The sequence below is a fragment of the Amblyraja radiata genome, chromosome 2 (genome assembly GCF_010909765.2).
Source record: "Amblyraja radiata isolate CabotCenter1 chromosome 2, sAmbRad1.1.pri, whole genome shotgun sequence".
NCBI classification, from domain to species: domain Eukaryota; kingdom Metazoa; phylum Chordata; class Chondrichthyes; order Rajiformes; family Rajidae; genus Amblyraja; species Amblyraja radiata.
In genome coordinates, this window is record NC_045957.1 from 133,137,095 (window position 1) to 133,162,031 (window position 24,937).

General features: G+C 42.0%; 1 protein-coding gene across 4 annotated transcripts in view; it reads right to left on the bottom strand.

The window, feature by feature from the left end:
- Positions 1–1,940: 1,940 nt before the first annotated feature.
- LOC116968981 (protein adenylyltransferase SelO-like) overlaps positions 1,941–24,937 on the bottom strand; it is a 69,089-nt gene continuing 46,092 nt past the window's right edge. For all 4 annotated transcript variants that reach the window (XM_033015982.1, XM_033015970.1, XM_033015975.1 and 1 more), the window contains 7 exons: positions 23,614–23,658; positions 20,320–20,401; positions 12,947–13,039; positions 7,028–7,107; positions 2,980–3,023; positions 2,799–2,878; positions 1,941–2,167 (listed from right to left, as the gene is read on the bottom strand). In XM_033015982.1, the coding sequence (XP_032871873.1) occupies positions 2,045–2,167; positions 2,799–2,878; positions 2,980–3,023; positions 7,028–7,107; positions 12,947–13,039; positions 20,320–20,401; positions 23,614–23,658 (547 nt within the window). In that variant the 3' untranslated portion in view covers positions 1,941–2,044. The remainder of the gene's footprint in view (positions 2,168–2,798; positions 2,879–2,979; positions 3,024–7,027; positions 7,108–12,946; positions 13,040–20,319; positions 20,402–23,613; positions 23,659–24,937) is intronic.

A 24,937-nucleotide genomic window follows, 5' to 3' on the forward strand; every position in this document is an offset into this window, starting at 1 on the left:
CCACATCTTCTCCATTCTGCCATCTGGGAAGAGGTACAGGAGCATCAGCTGCAAAACCAGCAGGATGCTACACAGCTTCTTCCCACAGGCAATAAGACTGGTCAACGGACTGTGTCCCCTCCCCATATATCGTTCACCAACACATTCATCCTCGCCCATACTTTGACAGCTAGGCACCTGTCAAAGCAAAGCCACTGTCGGTCGGAATGTCTGCTTTTATTATATTGTAAATTTTAGGCCTACTTTCTGTTTTTAGATATGGTCATTTTAATTTTTTTAAAGCTCTATGTATTTATCCTGTTTTTATTAACTACACTGAATGGAAACTGATCGAGAAACGGTTTTTTCGCTTCATCTGTGTATGCAAGTACTCAGTTAAAATGATATTAAATAAATACTGATACTGATTATTTACCATCAAGATGTCTGAAACAGGGCTTCAGAACATTACACTAAACAAAACACTAACTATACTATGTAATGTCTTGGTTGCTCTGAGGACTTCAGGCTTTTTGCACTGGTACTGTTTAAAATTTATTGATTTTTATTGTTTATTATATTATCTATGTGTATTATGTTTACAGGCCTGTTATGCTGCTGCAAGTAAAAAAATAATTATTCGGTTTTTAGTATATATGACAATTGATTAATTAACAGGGTCAGCAAGTTTAAGTAGAAGTTGCAAACATAAACAGCCCCTGATATTTGTTGTGAGTTACATCATTAAACTGTCTTACCTGTATTTGATGTGCATTTGAAAGTGTATGTCTCCATTCAACTGAAGACTGGAAGGTGATAAGTATCTGTAGTCACTTGTGTCTCCCAACTTGGCTGCTGGCCACTTTAAAAATTGGGAAATGAGAAGACAATCTCGTAAGTGACCTCCTGCCATGAACCAGCAGCTGTGGTACTCATCAGTACTGTTGAGAGAAAAACATCCTGAAGGAACTCCACTTCACATAACATGGGATTCAATGGGGAAAAAAGGTTTTGCCATAAGTAAAATTACGGCTGGTTTTGTAGGAATGCAACCTCTCCATAACAGACTTAGCCTGTGCAATAAAATGAGGTGTTAATCAGATAATAAAACTAAAAATATTTCCCTGTTACATTCCATATTTAAATCCAGATTTTCTCCAAGACAATTCCTTAATTAGGAGGGTAGGGCCGAATCGTCATATAACCAAATACACTAAAGTTGGTTAAAAACAAACTACTGGAAGAACTCAAGGAGCATCTGTAGTGCGATAGGAACTGATGCCATTTTGGGTTGGGACACTGAGAGTGGAAATGGACGATAGCCTGATTTTTTTTTGGAATCTGTCAAACAGATTCTCGTAGGAAAAAGTAATGGTGCTACTATGCTAAGCAAGGAGGAAGATGAATGGAAACTAAAAAAGAACTGCAGATGTTGGAATCTGAAATAAAAATGGAAAATTATGCATTCAGTAAATTAGTCAGTAGAAAAAGAAGTAGAAAAAAGAAAAAGAAATAGTTCATCTTTCTGGTAGACACCCATCATCAAAACTAAGAAAGTTAGTTTTCAGGGGGAGAAAAAATGGGAGAGAGATGAGTAGAATAAAGAAAACATCTCTGATAGGCTACGTTCACATGGGTCAATAGATGTGGTTACAAAGATTATGCTTCTTTCTCCTGTGTAATGTGCTGTTAATAGCGAGGCTATTGGACATTCTGAGCTGGCCAGAGTATATGAATTAAATAAGAAAAACTAAGCCAAAATAATGCCAAAAGAATGGAAGTCCAGGCCTTTACTCCAAAGGAAGTGTATAAATCCAACAGAAGTTAGCCTCATCCAAAGCAATATAGCATTAATGATAAAAGGAACAGATATTAAAAGTCATGAATTATTGAGAACTAAATGCTTATATTTTAACTGAGCTATGTTTTTTGAAATGAATAAACTTTATTGACAACATATATAAAAAACAGTCAACTTTATTACATAATAAACCCAGAAAAAACATTAAAGTTTTGTTGGTGTACCATTAGCTCTTTTTGATACCGTTACAATCTACTTTCCCCATCAAGAGGAACAGCTGACACGAAGGTCTTTAGCCCATGGGGGAGGACGGGAAGAATATCCTGCTTCTTCTGCTTCTGCCTGCTTTGTGAACGGATGGCGTAAAATCTTTTGCAGAAGATGAATCTATTAGAAAGTAAAACAAACATACAACTTTTAAAATATATAGTACTGGTGTTACGAGATAACCATTAACATTTATGTAGACGTCATAATAATTAGCAATATTAATATGCACAGGGTCGTCAATCCAAAAACAAATTACATTTCTGTTCCCTCAACTGTTTTCCTAACTTTTGAACTAATTAGGAATAAGAAAATTAGGAATCCCACTTCATATCCAAATTTACGATCTCGTGTGTGACGCTGCAGGATGTTTCTCATTGCTCTGGCTGCTTCTGACTAGTGCTTGCAAATCATATTTCATCCTATTGTTCCATTTATTATTTATTGGTCCATTTATCACCCTTTCTGGACCTTGCATTATACCTTAACCTACAGCATAATTATCAAGCATGCATGATATCGTCATAATTATGGAATTCTATTTTGAGCTGTTTTTTTTAATTTCATCAGCTGAACACAGAAATAACAGGGACCAAACCTAGAGCCTATGACGTCCCTTTCTCCATGCAGAACCATTGACGTGTGCATTATGACACTAGTGGCTCAGACACCAGAATACCATAGACAAGAAAGTCTGAATGCGAGGTAAAAATAGCTAAATTCATAAATATACCAAATCCAATAAAATTACCTCAGAGAAATCATTCCTCTCAGCTTTTTTGATTGCTGACTCAGCCATCCAGTTGCGAAATATATACCTTGGATTAACACCTTTAAAATCATTACAGTCAAGTTAATTTTAAACCGGTTGATCCATATGTAATATATGAATTGTACTGATTAAATTTAAAAATTATTTAGAAAAATCTTACTTTGCATTCTGATTCTGCGAGCATCATCTGACTCAATTGTATTGCTACAAGAAACAATATTTGTAAAAACTTTATTTCCTTATATTATAAAATAGTTAATCAAACAGAACTGATAAATAAATATAACCATAAAATTTGACAGCCTGGATCGTGGTGATTTAGATTATTGTATCTATGTTAAACCTTTGCCAGGATTATCAAAAGCTAATGACATTGTCCCCATCGCTCTTCCTTTTATTTCTGACATTAGTGCAATTTTCTCACAGATGGTAACCGTCTCTACCTCAACACTCTCTTTTGCACATATTCCATAATCCATCAATATTCCTTGAAAGACACAGCAGCATAATGGTAAAATATTGGCCCAGTAATCCAGATTTTTGTAATAATAATTCACAACTATCTATCTATCTATCTATCTATCTATCTATCTATCTATCTATCTATCTATCTATCTATCTATCTATCTATCTATCTATCTATCTATCTATCTATCTATCTATCTATCTGTCTATCTATCTAACTAACATATATCATATCATAACTATATTACTAAAAGTATGATCTTAACCACCTACTGTTGTTCTGTATATTGATTTTAGAAAAACGCTGCCTCTTGCGGCTGTGATTTTTGGCCATCTTACTCAGAGTCCCCCTCCACTGCGCAAGAGGAGAGGATTTTTCCCATCGATGAAAAATAAAAGAGTTATTAGTGTTTAAAAAATGTTGAGATTCTCTTTCCTGTCAATCATGCCATGAAGGCCACGCCCCTTCTGGTGTGGGGGGGGGAGGGAATATAAACCCAGAAGTGTGGGCATGGCTCAGTCCCTGCAAGATGGAGGAGGGAGAGGTCACGACTCGCTGTCTTTAGTGGCCATGCACCCTGCTTGAAATGGAATTTCAAGGAATAGCCGTGAGTCAAGGAATATTGATGGATTATGGAATATGTGCAAAAGAGAGTGTCTGCCAGCCCACCAGCCGTGAGTGAGTGAGCTGCCAGCACAACAGGCTTGAGTGACTGAGCCGCCAGCCCAAGAATCCATTCTGCCCCCAATACCCATACTAGCCCTCTGCAAACCAGTCCCTTCAGCCCACAACACCCATATTAGCGCTCCAGAAAGCCCCCCCCCCAGAGATGATGGGGGGAGGAGGGGGGGGAGGAGCGAGGAGGAGGGGGGAGGAGGAGGGAGGAGGGGGAGAGGGAGGAGGAGGAGGAGGAGGGGGAGGAGAGGGAGGAGGAGAGGGGGAAGGGGAGGGAGTGTGTGTATGTGTGTGTGTGCGTGCGTGCGTGTGTGTGTGTGTGTGTGTGTGTGTGTGTGTGTGTGTGTGTGTGTGTGTGTGTGTGTGTGTGTGTGTGTGTGTGTGTGTGTGTGTGCGCGCGCAAGCACGCGCGCGCGCATCAGATTTAAAGGATGTTCCTTTAGGAAAGAGATTAGGAGGAATTTCTTTAGTCAGAGGGTGGTGAATCTACGGAATTTTTTGCCACAGAAGGCTATGGAGGCCACGTCAATGGATATTTTTAAGGCAGAGATAAATAGATTCTTGATTAGTACGGGTGTCAGGGGTTATGTGGATATGGAAGGAAAATGGGGTTAAGAGGGAGAGATAGATCAGCTATGATCGAATAGCAGAGTAGACTTGATGGGCCGAATGGCCTAATTCTGCCCATATCATTTATGACCTGATGGACTACTGCCATGACATTCTCCTTAATCAATAAGATACCTCCCCCTCTTCTTTTACCCACCCTTTTATCTTTCCTATAGCATGTGTATCCTTGAACATTAACTTGCTAGTCTTGGCTCTTCTTAGCCAGGTTTCCATAATGGCTGTAACATCCCAGATGCATATACCTATTCATACCCAGAGTCCATCTACCTTACTCATTAGGCTTCTCGCATAATCCAACAGTCCTTCCCTGCTCCCTACCATGCTCCTGCCTATCCTGCCTACTGAATGTGCTTTCAATTCAATTTCAATTAAAAAACTTTATTGGCATGATAAAAACATTGTTATATTGCCAAAGTATAAAGCATGACATACATGTTTAAAATGCATAAGTATAAATACAAGTATACAGTGCATGATAGATATGTCCCTGTACATAAACTCGCGATACACCTATAGCCCTTTATTGATTGCTACACGTTCTTGCAATTGTAAGCAGTACAACACAATAGCAAGTTTAGCAATTCAATATTAATTTCTTAGTGTTAGTTAATGTCAATTAGTGTGTGCGTACATATGTGCATGTTGGTCATTCACCGTCTCTCAGGTTATGGCATGTGGTTACGTATTGTGCACCAAGATGTGCCGTATTTCCTTCGCCAAGGATTATTTCATTGTCTTTCATTGTCTTCTGTACCAGTTTCCAGCCTCTCACTTGCCTCACTCCTGCACTGATGTTACATAGAAACATAGAAAATAGGTGCAGGAGTAGGCCATTCGGCCCTTCGAGCCTGCACCGCCATTCAATATGATCATGGCTGATCATTCAACTCAGTATCCTGTACCTGCCTTCTCTCCATACCCCCTGATCCCTTTCGCCACAAGGGCCACATCTAGCTCCCTCATAAATATAGCCAATTAACTGGCCTCAACTACCTTCTGTGGCAGAGAATTCCAGAGATTCACCACTCTCTGCGTGAAAAATGTTTTCCTCATCTCGGTCCTAAAGGAATTCCCCCTTGTCCTTAAACTGTGACCCCTTGTTCTGGACCTCCCCAACATCGAGAACAATCTTCCTGCATCTAGCCTGTCCAAGCCCGTAAGAATGTTGTAAGTTTCTATAAGATCCCCCCCTCAATCTTCTAAATTCTAGCGAGTACAAGCCGAGTCTACCCAGTCTTTCTTCATATGAAAGTCCTGACATCCCAGGAATCAGTCAGGTGAACCTTCTCTCACACACCATAAGAAATAATACAGCACACAATACAACAAAGATACAACACACCATAAGAAATATCTTGTTGCAGTGCTCATGAGCCTTGAAAGTTTTTATCCCACTCAGATGGGTTCAGATCAGATGCACGAAATATAGTGTTAATGTAGAGGTGTTACGTTCACGCACTAATACTGGTCAGGGTTATAACTATTCCCAGCTGTAATTATAAGGCATTCTCAGATACCCTTTGCCTTCACAATGTAACAAAATCACAGAATTGTTTAAGCACACACACAACCTTCCGTCACCAGCCTATTCTGCAAGCAGTATTATCTGCAGCAGGCAAAATGAGGCCGCAACAAAAATAGTCATACTACACTTCGAGATTTTCTTTACATATGTTATGAAGTTGGAATATGTTGTGCTCTTAGAAATCAGTCACTGTTATTCAGTATCACCTTTTCTACAGAGTATTTTCATAATCTTGTAAATGTCACAGTTTATAATAACTATTTTGTTACTCTGCCTAAAAATAAAGCTCCATAAAGCCAAAATAATACAGACACACTCTGCGATGAACAGGAAGGTTGGCGCTATAATTAAGACGGCTAAAGCTCAGTGCACAGTAAGTCCTTTAAAAGAGGGGGGAGAGGGTGGGGGAGAAAGGGGGGAGAAGGAGTGGAGACACAGCTGTGATGCTCGGGATTTGCCATTACTGGTCGGTTATCCTTGGTTCTGAATACTACTGCTTACTTTTGTTTCCCCAATGAGCCAATGAAATTCACCGGTCAGCACCGGCTACAACCTACGAGAACCTACCGGAACCTTCAACCTCCTGGCAACCCACTAGGACCACCTGGCGACCCACCTACGGCACAAGAATTCGTGCTACTCTCCACGGCGGCTTCGTTCTGGTCGCCGCTAATTTTTCAACATGTTGAAAAATTCGCGGCGACCATAATGAGGCCGCGACTAGTTCCCAGAATGTGGGAACTCTGCATGACCATGAAGGCGACTCCCCGGCAACCACCCGCGAACATATGACGACTGCATAGTCTCCTGCAGTCGCCTAAAAAGTCGTCTAAGTGGGACAACCCATTATAAATTCAAGGAAACCTCTGCACAAATCTATTAAAATAGTTTTGAAAGTGAATTAATTCTCACCTTTTCAATCTTAACAAATACAGATTAATCCAGTGCGAGAATTTCTTGTGTTTTGCGAGGTCTTGAAGTGCCCAGTATTCCTGCATCAAAAACATATTTATGTTGTCATAATTGATACACTAGAATAGATAAAGTCAAGTGGCACAGATCCATGTCCATGCTAGTCTTCAACAAACACTTGCTATTATTTTACACCCAACACTATCAGTGTAACCTTCCAAGGCTTTCTTCCTCATATGCATGGCTAACTTCCACTCCACTCCATTTATGCTATGTCTCAACCACTTTCTATTCCACATTCTCATCACTCATTAGGTAAAGAAGTATTTTTCTCATTGCCCATTGGATTTCTTAGTGATGACCATAAATGGATAGGGTTTAATCTGTCTGAAAAAAGATTCCGATCCAAAACGTCACCTATTCTTTTTCTCCAGAGATGCTGCCTGACCCGCTGATCTTCCCCACAAATGGATATATTCTCTCTATCAAAACCTTTTCTCATTTCAAGGACTTTTATTTGGTCACCCCTCAATCTTTTCACAAGATCTTGTTTACATTTTACAAATATGTATACTTATTTTTTTCTGGTATCATCCTTGTAAATCATTCCTGCCCCCCCTCCAGTATCTCTAGGTCCCTGTTATCATAAGGAAAGTAGAATTTTCGTATTGGTATTGGTTTATTTTGGTCACGAGTACAGTGAAATAAATCATTTTATACTCTCCAGTCAAGTCATGCCATACACAAGCATGCAAGATAGTGAAAAAGAGAAAGGAAACAGAGTGCAGAAAAGTGTGTTACAACAACTGAGAAAGTGTGGATTAAATAAAATTTCAAAGACTGCAACAAGGTACATTAGAAACATAGAAAATAGGTGCAGGAGGAGGCCATTCGGCCCTTCGAGCTAGCACCGCCATTCATTGTGATCATGGCTGATCGTCCCCTATCAATTGCCTTCTCCACATATCCCTTGACTTCACTAGCGCCTAGAGCTCTATCTAACTCTCTCCTAAATCCATCCAGTGATTTGGCCTCCACTGCTCTCTGTGGCAGGGAATTCCATAAATTCACAACTCTCTGGGTGAAAAAGTTTTTTCTCACCTCAGTCTTAAATGACCTCCCCTTTATTCTAAGAAGATTGGAAGATTGGGAATAGGATTTAAGAGGCCTTAGGACATAGGAGGCCTGCTCCAGAGTCAGATAATTGCGAGGAACAACTTTTCTTGAATCAGGTACTACATGCCTTTGAGCATTTGGCCAAGGTTTGAGTGGTTCTTGATTATGCTGGATGCTTTTCTGAGGTAGCGTGCAGTCGACGGAGGAGGGGGGGGGGGGGGGGGGGGAGGGTTGGGGGATGGCTGGTTTACATGATAAATTGATAAACTGATGGATTGGCCTGCATACACAACTCCGCGATTTCTTGTGGTCTTGGATAGAGCATTTCCATACCAGGCTGTGATGCATCCTGTTAGGATGCGCTCTATGGCACATCTGTAAAAATCCGTAAGATATGCCAAAAAAAATGTATTCTTCGGAGGAAGTAGAATTTTGTGTGTTTTCTTAACTGCAGCATAGATGTGGTTGGACCAGGTCAAATTGTTGGTCATGTTTATATCCGACAACGTGAAGCTCTTGACCATCTCCACTTCAACAACATCGTTGCAGACAGGCGCGTATAGTCCACCCCACTTCTTGAAGGCTGATCAGTTCTTTCATTTTGTTGACATTGTGGGAAAGGTTTCGTCTTTACACCATGCTGCTACATTCTCGATCTCCTTCCTGCACTCTCTCTAATCATTATTTTCCATCTCTCTAATCTTTATTTGCTATCCCACCACAGTGGTGTCATCCACCAACTTGTAAATGGAATTGGACAGAATATTTGTCACACGGTCATGAGTGCAGAGGGAGTATAGTAAGGGGTTGATGACAGTCTTGAGGGCACTGTGTGTTACATAGAAATTAGGTGCAGGAGTAGGCCATTCAGCCCTTTGAGCCTGCACCGCCATTCAATATGATAATGGCTGATCATCCAACTCAGTATCCCGTACCTGCCTTCTCTCCATACCCCCTGATCCCTTTAGCCACAAGGGCCACATCTAACTCCCTCTTAAATATAGCTAATTAACTGGCCTCAATTCCAGAGATTTACCACTCTCTGTGTGAAAAATGTTTTTCTCATCTCGATCCTAAAAGATTTCTCCCTTATCCTTAAACTGTGACCCCTTGTTCTGGACTTCTCCAACATCGGGAATAATTATTATAACCATATAACAATTACAGCACGGAAACAGGCCATCTCGGCCCTACAAGTCCGTGCCGAACAACTTTTTTCCCTTAGTCCCACCTGCCTGCACTCATACCATAACCCTCCATTCCCTTCTCATCCATATGCCTATCCAATTTATTTTTAAATGATACCAACGAACCTGCCTCCACCACTTCCACTGGAAGCTCATTCCACACCGCTACCACTCTCTGAGTAAAGAAGTTCCCCCTCATGTTACCCCTAAACTTCTGTCCCTTAATTCTGAAGTCATGTCCTCTTGTTTGAATCTTCCCTATTCTCAAAGGGAAAAGCTTGTCCACAGTCAACTCTGTCTATCCCTCTCATCATTTTAAAGACCTCTATCAAGTCCCCCCTTAACCTTCTGCGCTCCAGAGAATAAAGACCTAACTTATTCAACCTTTCTCTGTAACTTAGTTGCTGAAACCCAGGCAACATTCTAGTAAATCTCCTCTGTACTCTCTCTATTTTGTTGACATCCTTCCTATAATTGGGCGACCAAAATTGTACACCATACTCCAGATTTGGTCTCACCAATGCCCTGTACAATTTTAACATTACATCCCAGCTTCTATACTCAATGCTCCGATTTATAAAGGCTAGCATACCAAAAGCTTTCTTTACCACCCTATCTATATGAGATTCCACCTTCAAGGAACTATGCACGGTTATTCCCAGATCCCTCTGTTCAACTGTATTCTTCAGTTCCCTACCATTTACCATGTACGTCCTATTTTGATTTGTCCTGCCAAGGTGTAGCACCTCACATTTATCAGCATTAAACTCCATCTGCCATCTTTCAGCCCATTCTTCTATTATTGTAGATGTTTTTTTGCCTATCTTTACTGATTGCAATCTATGGATCAGAAGACAAGTATCCAGTTGCAGATACGGTGCTGAGTCACAGGTCCAGTTTAGAGATGAGTTTGGTTGGCATTATGGAGTTGAATCCGTGAATAAGAATCTGATGTAGGTTATCCAGTTGCTCCAGGGATGATTATATGGCGAGGGAGAAGGTGTCTACCCTGGACCAGTTGAAGCAGAAGGAGAATTGCAGTGGATCTAGGATGTCTAGGAGGCTAAAAATGTGCGCTATGACCAGTATCTCAAAGCACATCATGGCGGTGGATATAAGAGCTACCGGATAGTAGTTTTTTTCTTTGTCACCGGGATGATAATGATCTTCTTAATGCTGATGGAAAGCTCAAAATAGAGTTGGGAGAGGTTAAAGATGTCCACGAATACGCCTGCAAGCTGATCCGCACAGATCTGAGGACATGGCCGGGGACTCTATCTGGGCGAGCCGCTTTCCACAGGTTCACTTTCAGGAAGGCCGATCTAACATCTGTGACTGCCATCGTGATCACAGATACAGGTGCACGCAAGACTGTTGATGCAAAAGACATTATTCCACTGACCTTTTGTTCAAAACAAACAGAGAATGCCTTGAGCCCATCGGAAGCGATGCATTATTGCTAACCATACTTTCCGACTTTACTTTGTAGCCCATTATAACATGCAAACTTTGCCACAATCGGCAGATGTTCGTATGGTTAATCTGGGATCGGGTTTGGTCTGGAATTGTCCCTTGGGAGCATGATGGGTATGTGAAGGTCATACCTAGATTTCTATGTACATTTGAATCTTGTACATCCAACTTGTATAGGACTTGGACATTATCAGGAAGTGGATCTCATGGTTTATCCAAGATTTCTGGTTGGGGGAACAGTGAGGTTGACTACTTTGGCACGCAGTCCTCTATGAAGTATGTGACCACTGCATGCATTACTCCAAGTGTGGTCTAACCAAGATTTGATGCAGATTTAATATACCTGCCCTACTTTACAATTATTTCCGACTAGAAATACACTATAGAATTTGGTGTGCTTCTTGCATTTTGTGGCATAACTGTTTATGATTTGGTGCATTTTTATTCCGAGATCCCCTTTGGTTCCACTAACCTACTTGACGTCACACCTTTCAAGTAATAAGTGACCTCTGTATTCTTCCTCCCAAAATGTACCACTTCACATTTACCTGCACTGAATTCCATTTGCCAATTATTTACCATCCTGATAGTTTAATAATGACGTCCTATATCTTGATGTCCTTCATGATTTTTAGCATCATGTAGTAAATGTGAAGACTAACATAACACTGCAATCAGTTGCAAGAATGGAACATAATTTTTCAAACTATATTTGAAACAATAAAAATCAAAAATATATTATATGTAACATTCTCTTCAAATTATATTTGTGCTGTTATTAAATTATGGCGTTTATAGTAAAAGCTTAGAATTTGTTCAACAATTCAGGTTAGCTTAAAAGTCAAACAATATAAGAGGCCAATTGTTAGTTGAACGTTTACTATTGAGAGATCAAGAACAGACTAAATTGAGAAAAGGCAAAAGCTTTAAGGCGAAGATTGTGAGAAAAATCTTTAGCTTTGCTTCATTCTTCACTCATGGCATTGGACAACACAGAAATGGGCCCTTTAGAGCCTATCACGTCTAGACTTTAGAGATACAGTGTCGAAAAAGGCCCTTCAGCCCACCGTCAACGCTGACCAGCGATTACCCCACACACTAACACAACCCTACACACTAGAGACAATTTATACAATTTACAGAAGTCAATTAACCTACAAACATGGACGTGGAGTGTTGGGGGAAAACCAGAGCACCCGGAGAACACCCACAGTCACAGGGAGAACGTACAGCACCCGTAGTCAGCATCAAACCAGGTCTCTGGTGTTGTAAGGCAGCAACTCTACTGCTGCGCCACTGTGCTGCCCAATGCCTACCTTTATACCGGCCCATCTATACCTACATTTTCTCATACCTCGGCTAATATCCCATTTGCCTGCATCAGGACCATATCCTTCGTTGCCTTGTCTACTTGAATGTCTGTCTAAATATGTCTAAAACATTGTAAATGTATCCGATTGTACCACATCCTCAGGCAGTGTGTTCCAGGTATCAAACACTGTGTATGAAAAAACATTTTGGATTCTATTATCTAAATCTATTTTTGTTCATTTTTCATTTTTCCTGAAATCAAAATATTCAAGTAAACAATATTAACAAATTAACAATATGAAGTTTTGAACATATAATAATTGGTCACAACTATTAGAGAGATAATTGCAGGAACAAAGTCTTAAACCCAATTTTAACATTCAATTTTATTGTATTAGGGAAGCCTGGCACCCCAGTACAATTCCTGCAATATTCTAATTCTGGATCACCTTGTTCCATATTAGTATTACACAATCTGCCTGAAGCAGATTGTCTGATGAATTTACAGTTGATATTGGGAGGCGGTGCTTTATTGACAGCGATGTGACAGAATGACCCTAAGCAGTCAAGTTGACAGATGAAATGCAGTTAAAAAGGCTGTCTAATTTTTTTTCCCTCTTCTCTGTCTTTTTTGTTCTTGCTTGTCAGCCAGGTTGACCCAGTGAGGGAACCACAATAAATTCTCTGCAACCATTAAAAAAGTTTCTGCTGCCTTAGGTTCTATCCAAACTGCAGGAAGGCAAGTACCACTATTTTCAAACACTTGATCAGTTTTCTTCAGGAGGGCTAGTTCCAAACTGGCCCCCTATCTCCACATAACCACTTGACATACCTTAGAAATATTCTTCACCTCAAGATCTTGCTTGTAAATTTCACTGAGCTGGCGGAATGTCATTGTGAAATCTGCTCTTGTATCCTCCATCAACTGCAAAAGTAAAAGAGTTGATTTGGATGTTTCTATCACAATTCTAACTTGTAATATCTCGACAAGCATTGAAGGCTTTCAAGGATTCACCAAAGGGAGCTAGAAATAACATTAAATATCTAGATGTATTTGCATTTGAACCAAGTGTAACATGACTCTTACAATAGGGAAAAAGAAACAAAAAAACGATATTTGTAAACATCTACAAAAAGAAAATGTTGCAGGTATGCATGTTTCATAAATGAGTTTACCGTTATTTAGCAGATAGCATTCATGTCTAAATATCAGCCAATTATCATTATCCGAACTATTGCCAAAAATGTAGGTCAAGTAGGCTTTTGAGATCAGGAGTGATGAAAACAAATCTGTGGAGGAGTGAAGTATGAACTTACGAAAAGAATCAGCAGGAACAGAGCATTAGTGGTGGGAGAGTCATTTTACTTCGGAGTCACGTGAGTGACTACGTGAAGAAGGCCCATTCAGCCGCACGTGCGTCATTACGTCAGACGCATTGGTGCAGGCAGCCGCTTGGGGAGCAGCTCCTCCAATGCGGTAAGTTTAAACTCAAGGTAAGCTGGTTTTCTTACCTGTTTTATTCCCTGCAGGAACCTCTTGTTCCAGAGGTTTTCTGTTGGTGGATTCGCGTGGCCCGACGAGGGAACCAGCTATGGGCTGTGGGGAAACCCCGGTTCTTGCCACCAAGCGTGGGTAGCTGGAGAATGTCGGGTTTCACGAAGTGGGTCACTGGCGGGTGGTCAGTGGCTTACAGGCGCTCCGGGTGCCGGGAGGGTTCCCTCCGATAGGCACAGAAGCGCTGGGGTTCCCAGGGAAGGGACCTCCAGTAGGCCGGGTGCGAGAGGGCATTTCCCTCTGAGATTATTAGTTATTCTGGGACCGCCAGTAGAGCGGGAGTCGGGAGGGGGTTTTCCCTCCGACAATATGAATATTTAAGCTGGGGTTTCCCGTGGAGGGGAACGCCAGCAGGCCGGGTGCCGGGAGTGGTTTTCCCTCCAAGATATGAACGTTAATGCTGGGGTTCCTGTGGAGGGGACCTCCAGTAGATCAGGAGTCTGGAGGAGTTTTTCCTCCAAGATAAATATTTATGCTGGGGTTCCCGTGGAGGGGACATCCAGGAGACGGGAGAAAAAATATATATGCCGGGTTTTCCCCGATATCCATAGAGGCTGGGGTTCCCGGGTAGTGGAATCCAGTAATTATGCGGCTTTCAGACCGCAGGGATCCCCAGGTAAGGGGTTAAACGGACCGGAACGGTCAGCCCTGGGGCCGGTAGGGGTTTCCTCCTGTAATATATAAGGGTGCTGGGATCCCCGGGGGCGGGGAAATCTACCAGTCATGCGGTGCCCAGACTGCAGAGGTCCCCAAGATATGGGGTAAATCGACCCAAGTGGTCAGTCCTGGTGCCGGGAGGGTTCCCTTCCGGTAAAAATAAATAATGTGGAAGTTGGCCAGGATGGAGCCTTATTGAGAGGAGGCTCAAGATAGGTACACCCTAACATCAGGAGATATGGCAGTGTTGGGCAGATGGGAGAGTCGTTGCCAGCAGCGCCTTGTAACAGGGCTGCATAATGGGGATGCCGAATATATGGCAGTACCGACCTATTGCTCTAAGCCGTGTCAGCAGCGCCTTGTATAGGGCTGTTTAAATGTATGGCAGCAGCACCTGGAGAAGGGCTGCAATGATGTCTCCCTCATGGAGGAGGTGAGCTTACCGGGGCATTTTCTGACCCTGAAGGGTGGACCTGTTGGAGAGGTCATGCCAGCAGCGCCTTGGAGTAGGGCTGCTTAATGTCTCCCTTATGGAAGAGGAGAACATGCCGGGTCAGTGTAATCTGATGCCGAGGCTGAGGGTATAGCGTGGAGCATACCTCAAGGAATGAAGGGCACATGTCAGAGGTACGATTCTGGCAGCAAGGTTGCCATTACAACAATGCAGTGAACACCGCTATCAGGGGAGTTAGAGCCACCCGCTGAATATTCTATTCAGGTGAGACATATTCCACAGGCAAAACCTAAAGGGCGAAGCACATAGTTTAGGGGGAAAACACACCCCACGGCTTCATCGACAGGAAGTGGTTCACTGAAGCTGGTAGCAGCATTAAGCTGACCAGAGTTACTCTACAACTAAGTGACCACGAACAAGTTGGTAAGATTTACAATTGGTTGGGCAACACCCAAATAACTGAGACATTGTCATCTACTCAGAGGCATTTTAACCAGGTAACTGGACAATACTAGTATTCCAAGAAGGTTGGAATTTGGCCAGAAGAGTGTTGAGCCAGGTCCAGTATGTTTAGCCTGGTTGCCTTCGAGACAGGCTCGGAGATATGGGGAATTGTCTTTCAAGGCAAGGTCAGAATTATGGCAAGAGTTGTCTTGGGACATGTGAGAATTATCAGAACCGTGCCAGAGTTATTGTCAGGGCAGACTCGAAATGATGGCAGGTGTGGCCTGTTCATTAAGAAAGAAGGGTGATCAAACTGATTTCCTAGGGGTTTTTCCATGTACAATGATCATCAGAGATGTTTGAAGGCATTGTTATGATGAGGCAAGTTAAACAGTATGATAACAATAAATCATTCAAAGGACTACTCAGAGTTCAAAAAACAATTGTGATGTATTGTCTGGATTATATTTTGATGCTGTATTTGACTAAAATCCACTCAGTTTCAAGCTAATTGAGGAATTGGTTTCTCCTATCCAGTAAATTAGGTTGTTATCAAATGGATAGTTGCCATGTGACTCCGCCCTGGGCAATAGGTTGCAATCAATAGAAACCTGGAACAGCCTTGTGGTTATAAAGGAGTTCCTATTCATTAGACTAACTGACAATGTAATAGATGTGATGCAGCTGTGCATTTGGGAGAACTGACAGCATGCTTAATGACAAACAATAAGGGTCATGAAGATCATTGATAATACAAATTGCTATTGCCAGCTGAAGCTAAGAAAGCCACTATGATGGACAAATAGTATTCAGCATTGCTCCAGTAGTTGATCAATAAATATGTCATTATATTGCAAAAAAGATGCTATGGCTTAAGGTGGGAACATGTGAATGTCATCTCTAGTTGAGGTGCAGGAGATTTGCAATGAGTTATTAACTCCTCAGTATTGGTATCAACTATCTATAAACCCTAAGTGCATTATGGGTTAAAGAGTGATTGAGTGAATATGCATAAGGGCATGCTCAACTTCATGTTGATACACTAAGATGTGGCATATGATAAGCACGAGGGTGCAATCAGGGAAAAGATCCTGTAAAAGGTACATAATCTAATTTGCCACTGGAGTATCATTAAGTACAGATCAATGACAACACAGAATGGGTGTTGGACCACGCAGTATTTATGACATTCTGATTCAATGCAACACCGAATATAGATATATTGTTTTCATGCTAATTAAAGGTTGCAAAATGTGTGGCATAACAGTGGCGAAAGATACATTCTCGCTACAAGCATGAGGAATGGTCTTTTATGTCTTCCTCCAAATTTGCTTTATGAGTCGGGTCTTGAAATAGAGTCATCAAGAGTCGCTTTAGGTTCCAGCTGTGGAATTGGCCTATGCAGTTTGATTCCCGATTTGTCGGGAATAATAATAATGCAACATTATATGGTTATTTAAACGTAATTTGCTGGTCCAGCCTGCGGCTTGAAAGATCAGCCGTTGCATGATAAAATCAATATATGGCCTACAGATTCTCAATAGACTGCTTACGGCTTGGGTTTGTCATGCCTATTTTTGTATGTATTCACAGTGCTGGAATGGTACCAAAAAGCGGTATTTTGCTGCTTCAGGAAATGGGAAGCGTTTGTTTAATGCTCATGTTAGATTTTTAAATGGTACAGATTCTGAGATTGCAGTTCATTTAAATGGTCTTTGACAATATAGAATTATAGGATCATTAACTGTGCCAAGGGGCTTTCCATCAGACTAACTGCAGCTAACGAGGTCTAAGTTGTTGGGTTCACCTCGGATATCGAGTTAGTAAAGGATATCTGTTACACAGGTTTCCCAGGACAAGTACAATGCAGTATGGGAGATTGACATTGTGTAACACTATTTGAACCAGGGGGTTCCAGCTACATTCTTAGCTTTGATCGGACCTCATTAGGACCTCATGTGTGCTGAGCCCCCTCCTCTACTCCCTCTTCACCTACGACTGCACACCTGTACATGGTACTAACACCATCATTAAGTATGCAGATGATACAACGGTGATTGGCCTCATCAGCAACAACGATGAGTCGGCCTATAGGGAGGAGGTCCAGCTCCTAGCAGCATGGTGCGCTGACAACAACCTGGCCCTTAACTCCAAGAAGCTCATTGTAGACTTCAGGAAGTCTAGGGGCGGCACGCACACCCCCATCCACATCAACGGGACGGAGGTGGAACGTGTTTCCAGCTTCAGGTTCCTGGGGGTCAACATCTCCGATGACCTCTCTTGGACCCACAATACCTCAACTCTGGTCAAGAAGGCTCACCAGCGTCTCTATTTCCTGAGGAGACTGAAGAAGGTCCATCTGTCTCCTCAGATCCTGGTGAACTTCTACCGCTGCACCATGGAGAGCATCCTTACCAACTGTATCACAGTATGGTATGGCAACTGCTCTGTCTCCGACCGGAAAGCACTGCAGAGGGTGGTGAAAATTGCCCAACGCATCACCGGTTCCTCGCTCCCCTCCATTGAGTCTGTCCAAAGCAAGCGTTGTCTGCGGAGGGCGCTCAGCATCGCCAAGGACTGCTCTCACCCCAACCATGGACTGTTTACCCTCCTACCATCCGGGAGGCGCTACAGGTCTCTCCGTGGCCGGACCAGCAGGTCCAGGAACAGCTTCTTCCCTGCGGCTGTCACACTACTCAACAATGTACCTCGGTGACTGCCAATCACCCCCCCCCCCCCACCCCCGGACACTCCTCCCACAGGAAAAACACTATGTCTGTATACATGTAAATAGTTTTATTTATTGAAATCATATTCCATGTCGCTCTTCCAGGGAGATGCTAACTGCATTTCGTTGTCTCTGTATTGTACACTGACAATGACAATTAAAGTTGAATCTGAATCTGAATCTGAATTAGGTAGTTATCCTCCTGACGCTGGTTAGCGCAACAAGTCACTCGCTACATTATTGTGACAGGAGAGGATGATTACATCTGCAAATATATGCATAGTATTTTATGCTATCATTAATTTAAGCAGAGCAGTAGGGTGTCAGGTCTTAAAATAACTCAAGACATACCCAGGGATTTCTCGTTATGTGGGGACACACATATACAACAATACGTCAAGGTCACCAAGAGCCTTTGAGACTGAGCTAACTATGATTGTTAGTTACAAAAGACGTTATAAGAACCTATCTGCTCAGATCTTGTCAGGTGTTAAAACGGAGTTGAGGTATGCAGGAGTAGATACTGATCTGGATCTCGCTCCATCAGGGCTGCTATAACAGCAGCAGCAAGGGTTAATTACGTTCCGCTGGACCACATCATAACGGTTGTAGTGTGGTCAAACGAACAATATTTCAAACATGTTATAATAACCCGTTGCCAGACCAGAGGTATTCTCAATTTATTTTATGTTCTGTTATAGGTTCCATCTGGATGAGAGATGTGACTATTGTTATTGGTTATTTAACAGCATCAGCATGTTTAAATCTATGTCATGACTGTATGCATTATGAATGTTTTCCCTCATTTTGTCAATGAGGCAGTTGTGGTTGTGTAGACTTGTTTTCTCACGGCATGAAATCACAGAGCTTTGAAATCTTCACGTAGTCACTCACGTGACTCCGAAGTAAAATAGTAAGATTAAACGAGAACCTAGCAGTTTGAAGTTTGATCTTTATTTTATGAGGAGTTACGATGAGGGAATACGTGCCCTCCACTCCCAGCCCTCGTTAAGCTCATCTGGTAGTTCTAGTCTTCTTTCATCTTACTATCATACTTCAGTCACTGTTATTATTATCTGTGATTTCACACCGCTGCTTTGAAGATTGACACACGTGCGGCTGAACGGGCCTTCTTCACGTATTCCCTCATCGTAACTCCTCATAAAATAAAGATCAAACTTCAAACTGGTGAGTTCTCGTTTAATCTTACTATTAGAAAGGATTCTGAGGGACAGAATTCAATTGCATTGGGAAGCCATGATCTGATTAGTGATACTCAGCAGAGCTTTGTGCATGGGATGCCATGAAGTTGATGGCTTTTTTTTTTTTTTTTGAAGAGGTGATGAAGAAGATTGACAAGGGCAGGGCAGTATATGTTATCCACATGGACTTTGACATGGTCTCATGTAGTAGGCAAGGGGATGGTAGATGGAATTTAAATTGGACAAGTGTGCATTGATGTATTTTAGGAAGTTAAACCAGCGCAGACGGAGATGTTGCAGAAATGACACAGACAACTTGGAGTGTGTACATAGTTTCTTGAAAGTGGCAAATCACATATATAGGATGGTGATGAAGGCGTTTAGAACAGGCATATTCCAGTAAGAAGGAGAGATAATGGTGTAAATTTGGTCAAAGAGAAAAAGGAAGCACATATAAGGCTCAGACAGGGCCTTAAAGAACATAAACCAGGCAGAATAGAACTGAAGCAGGCATTTAATTGGGCCATAAGATGTCTGGCAATTCATCTTATGGCACAAAATAATTGCCATATTTATCCTATGGCTCATAATGCTTTTATATATGCATTAAAAACAAGAATGTGAGCAAGTGATTTTAAGGGGATATAAGCAGTAAAATTTCCACACAAAGAGTAGCTGGTATCTGGCATGAGCTGCCAGAGAAGGTGATGGGAGGCAGGATCAGTAACATTTAAGAGGCTTCTGAACAGATGCACAAAGGGATCTGGAATTAATGCAGGTAAGTAGGATTAATATAGATATGCAACATAGTCAGCATAGATGCTAAGGTTTTTATGCTGTACAATACTATGATTTTACTCAATTATATGTGGAAATAAGGTGGGGAGTTAGATATTAGTTTAATTTAGTTCAGTTTATTGTCACGTGCACTGAGATACAGTGAAAAGCTTTTTGTCACGTGCTATCCACCAGTCAGCAGAAAGACTATACATAGGAATGAGGTTAAAGTTGCATCAAATAAAACTTGTGAGACAGTTCAAGGGGCGAAAGAACTGAAAGATGTGCAAATAAATTTGGCAAGTTGGGCAGTTTGATATAGTCAAATACATGAAAAGAAAAGCAATAAACTTAAGACGATCATATCTCAATGCCATAATACGCTTACCTTCAGCAAGAATGCAATCAAGTAGTCATCACTATCATCAAGTCCAGACAAGCCCAATTTAGCTTTAAATAATTCCAAGAATCTATAAATTATTTTGAAAATAAATGGATGTAATGTTAGTGCTAATTACATACATGTGCCCGTCAATATTTTAGGCAAATTTTCCGAAGTTGAATTTCGAACAAAGGAATCAATACAAATCCTCTGTGGTAAAATGGTCTAAAATTTATAAAATAACTTTCTATTCCAGAACTGAAAATGCAATATGTTTAGAAAATAGACAATAGACAATATACAATAGGTGCAGGAGTAGGCCAATTGGCCCTTTGAGCCAGCACTGCCATTCAATGTGATCATGGCTGATCATCCCCAATCAGTATCCCGTTCCTGCCTTCCCCCTATATCCTCTGACTCTGCTATTTTTAAGAGCCCTATCTAGCTCTCTCTTGAAAGCATCCAGAGAACCTGCCTCCACCGCACTCTGAGGCAGAGAATTCCACAGATTTAGAGGAGATGGACTTAAATTCTTTCCATCACTTAGAAATATTGATATTGAGGAGGGGGGGGAGGAGGGGTGGGAGGAGGGGGGGGAGAGAGAGGGGGGGGAGAGAGAGAGGGGGGGAGAGAGGGGAGGGGAGGGGGGGGGGGGGGGGGGGGAGAGGGGGGGAGAGAGGGGGGGGGGGGAGGGGGGGGGAGGGAGGGGGGGGGAGGGGGGGAGAGAGGGGGGGGAAGAGGGGGGGGGAGGGGGGGGGGGGGAGGGGAGAAGGTCCTCGACCAAACTGAGGGCGCGAGTATGCGGGAACTTCCCTCGTGCATGAAAGAGAGTTCCAGTGACCTCATAGGACCTCGTAGGACCACGTGTCGACCATGCTGCGAGTTTGAGTCGAAGGCAAACTCTTCTAAACTCGCAGATTATGTCGCCGCAGTGGGACAGCCCCTTTATGTTTCTTATAGTAGATTAGTAGCATCAAAAAAAATTGCTTTTAACAAAGGCGAGGTGAAAGATCAGTAGGAAAGTGGAACAAAAGGATAAAAAAATGTGACGCCTTCTAATAAAATTTTAGGACCTTTTAAAACTGCATTTGAAGTCTAAATAAATAGGGGATAATGAGACTTTTTTTACAAAACAGATTTTGTTTGTAGCTTTCTTCCATGTTCCCCTGAAAGTGGTTACTGCGCTTAATTACCTGTTGAAAGTCATCCATAATGTTTGAGGCACTATTGGCAACTTATAATAAAATCTGAGGACATTTGGCTTCAATCTCCTTATACTTGCAGCTCATAATAAATCTGCAGAGAAACTGCTTGTGGTTACCATGACCTTCAAATTTTGCAAAGTAACCTGGCTGAGTCATTGTCCTCAAAAAAAAAAACATTTATTGGAAAGCAACATAGTGTGACATTTTATCCAAATTCTGAAAGTGTTTTTAGTTCAACTATTGCCTTAAAAGTTCATTTTAACTATATTTGCTTACAAAATACTTTGCCATCACTTTATGCACTTGCACAATGAAATGGGAGCTGTGGAAAAATCCTAGCCATTTTCCACTGTCTTCTTGAAAAATCAATCTTCTATGTGGTATTTTTCAGACCCTGGTACACAATGACCACTTAGAAAAATGTCATAACACACTATTATGCTGTGCTGTAAATATCAAGGAGTGAAAAGTTAACATTTATTTTAAAATCTTGTTTCACTACAACCACAGTATAAATTTGTTCTCTTCCGCTCAATAAAGTTCAACTTGAGACAGTACAAAGCACACAGTGCCAGTTCAAAACTAGATCTGGTCTCTAAACTGTTCAAGAAGGAACTGCAGATGCTGGAAGATCGAAGGTACACAAAAATGCTGGAGAAACTCAGCGGGTGCAGCAGCATCTATGGAGCGAAGGAAATAGGTGACGTTTCGGGCCGAAACCCTTCTTCAGACTGAACTCTAAACTGTTCTGTTCAAATTCACTGGAATTTATTAATAGCTTTCCGTTCCTTTAAGGGTGTCTCTTGGTGTGTCTTGAGTGGGGGGTGGTGGGGAGGGTAAAGGGGGGAACTGCTTTTGGTCGCCTCCTCGACAGAGAGGCGACTTTTTCCATGTCGCCATCTCGCGGCCTAACAGCTTGGATTGGAGCTGCCTCTCCCGGAGTCGGGTCCAGAGCTTCAGCAGCGGGCGCAGTGTGGACTTTTTCATCGCGGAGCAGGCGAACCCTTGCCGGGGGTCGCTAGAGAGGAGTGCTCCGATCACTGGCCTGATGACTTTGGCATCATGGGGCTGTGGTCTGCGGAGCTTCTAGCCACGGGCGTGGCGGGGACTTACCATCCGGTGCTTGGGGATAGCCAGAGAAGAGCTTCGACCGCTGGCCTGCGGCCTATAACATCCTGAAGCCGTGGTCTCTGGTAGGAAAGTGCCGATTCGGGCGCTCCAAGCCGTGGAGTGTGTCGACTGTCCCGACATCAGAGTTTCAATCATCCCGACGAGAGGGCCTGTACATCGGGCCGTCCATTGCAGCAACTACGGAGGGTTTATGGCCCCGACCACGGGTTAACAAGGAGGAGGATTGACTGAACTTCGTTGCCTTCCACCACAGTGAAGAATGCTGTGGTGGATGTTTGTGTTAAATTCTATTGTGTATTGCGTGTTCTTTTTAAGTGTATCGCTGCTGGCAAATTCATTTCACTGCACCTTCGGGTGCATGCGACGAATAAAATTGACTTTGACTTTGACTTAGCTGTCTCTACATTATGTCAAAGATAGACACAAAATGCTGGAGTAACTCAGTGGGATAGGCAGCATCTCTGGAGAGAAGGAATGTTGAGACTAGAGTCGGGGAAAGGGAAAGGTTTCAAAATCAGAGAGCTTTGGTTTGCATCCTACTCGAAAACGTGAACAGGTAATCCTGAATAACATTTAAATGCATAATGCATGAGAGAGAGAAAAACTTCTCAAGCCCGATGCACTCAAAGTAAAATCTTCTGTAAATTCAGGATGTTTTTTTTAGTGGCATGCCAAATATTAATTGACGATCTAGTGAGCTAACTTAAAGGTTAATTCTCGTTCTGAGTTATACGGCATGATGCATGCATATTCACTATTTACCAATTTGGCGGTGACTTCACTCGGAAGTAATTAATTGGTGTGGGGGTGTTTTCGGATTTTAGAACTGGTGAAGAACTAAATACATGCAAGTTCACTGCCACTCTGTGTACTTTCATCTACCAACATAACAGCTCAATTAACTAATGTGCAAAAACATCTCAAGCATAACCCTTGGGATAAATGTAATGAAAATATAACTTACTTTGCCTGATAAAGGCCAGGATATCCTTTCAATATTTGTTCTGCTCTAGAAATCAACCAGAAATTAAGAAAACTGTAAAAATATTTGCAAATAGAGGGTTTGGTACCTGGTGCGAGTTGAACATATGAAATAGAAGCAGAGGAGCCCCCATGTTCTTGCACTGCCATTCTTCTTCAACAAGACATAGAAACATAGAAATTAGGTGCAGGAGTAGGCCATTCGGCCCTTCGAGCCTGCACCGCCATTCAATATGATCATGGCTGATCATCCAACTCAGTATCCCGTACCTGCCTTCTCTCCATACCCTCTGATCCCCTTAGCCACAAGGGCCACATCTAACTCCCTCTTAAATATAGCCAATGAACTGGCCTCGACTACCCTCTGTGGCAGGGAGTTCCAGAGATTCACCACTCTCTGTGTGAAAAAAGTTCTTCTCATCTCGGTTTTAAAGGATTTCCCCCTTATCCTTAAGCTGTGACCCCTTGTCCTGGACTTCCCCAACATCGGGAGCAATCTTCCTGCATCTAGCCTGTCCAACCCCTTAATTATCCCCTGTGACAAGACAAAATTCATTTGATCACATAACTATCTATCAGTCTCTATCTTCAACATATTCAATAATCGAGCTTCCACAATCCTCTCCCAAATTCCAAAGATTTACCTATCACTTCTCGTGTCCTTGTTTCAAAACTGTGACAAGAGTTCTAAATATCTCAGCCAGGGGAATGAGCTCCATCACTCAAATCTGTAAGAATGTTGTCCTGCTTCCACTATCTTAATAATCTTTTCCAATAATTACCCAAACTATGATGACAGACTAATTTATTGTTCTTTGTTTGCTCTCTCCTCCCTGTTGAAATAATGGGGTTACTTGTCACTGCTCCTACTGGTCTTGATATTTAATTGAATGAGGAAAATTCTGCATAAGAAATTTGAAATGGAGTGTCTAGATTCCTTTATGCATTCACATTTTCCAACCCATCATTGCTTAAATAATACTCTAATGTTCTGGGTTTTTTTTTGGTTTCAACGTGGATAACATCTACCATATATTTGCCCTCAGTTTGTCTAAATAGCCTTGAACCATCTTTACATACAATTTTCAATCCAAACCGGTTTGGTGTCATTGTCAAATTTGAGACATTACATTACATTGCCCCCAGGCAAATCAGTGATATGTATTATGAATAACTGGTGCCCAGACATTGATCCCTGCTGCACCTGACTAGCCATTATTGCTACATTGTTTCGTGACTGACTGATTTTTCAGTCCGTCAATATATTATTCCCAATGCTTTAATTTTGCCCATTAAAGTGGGACTTC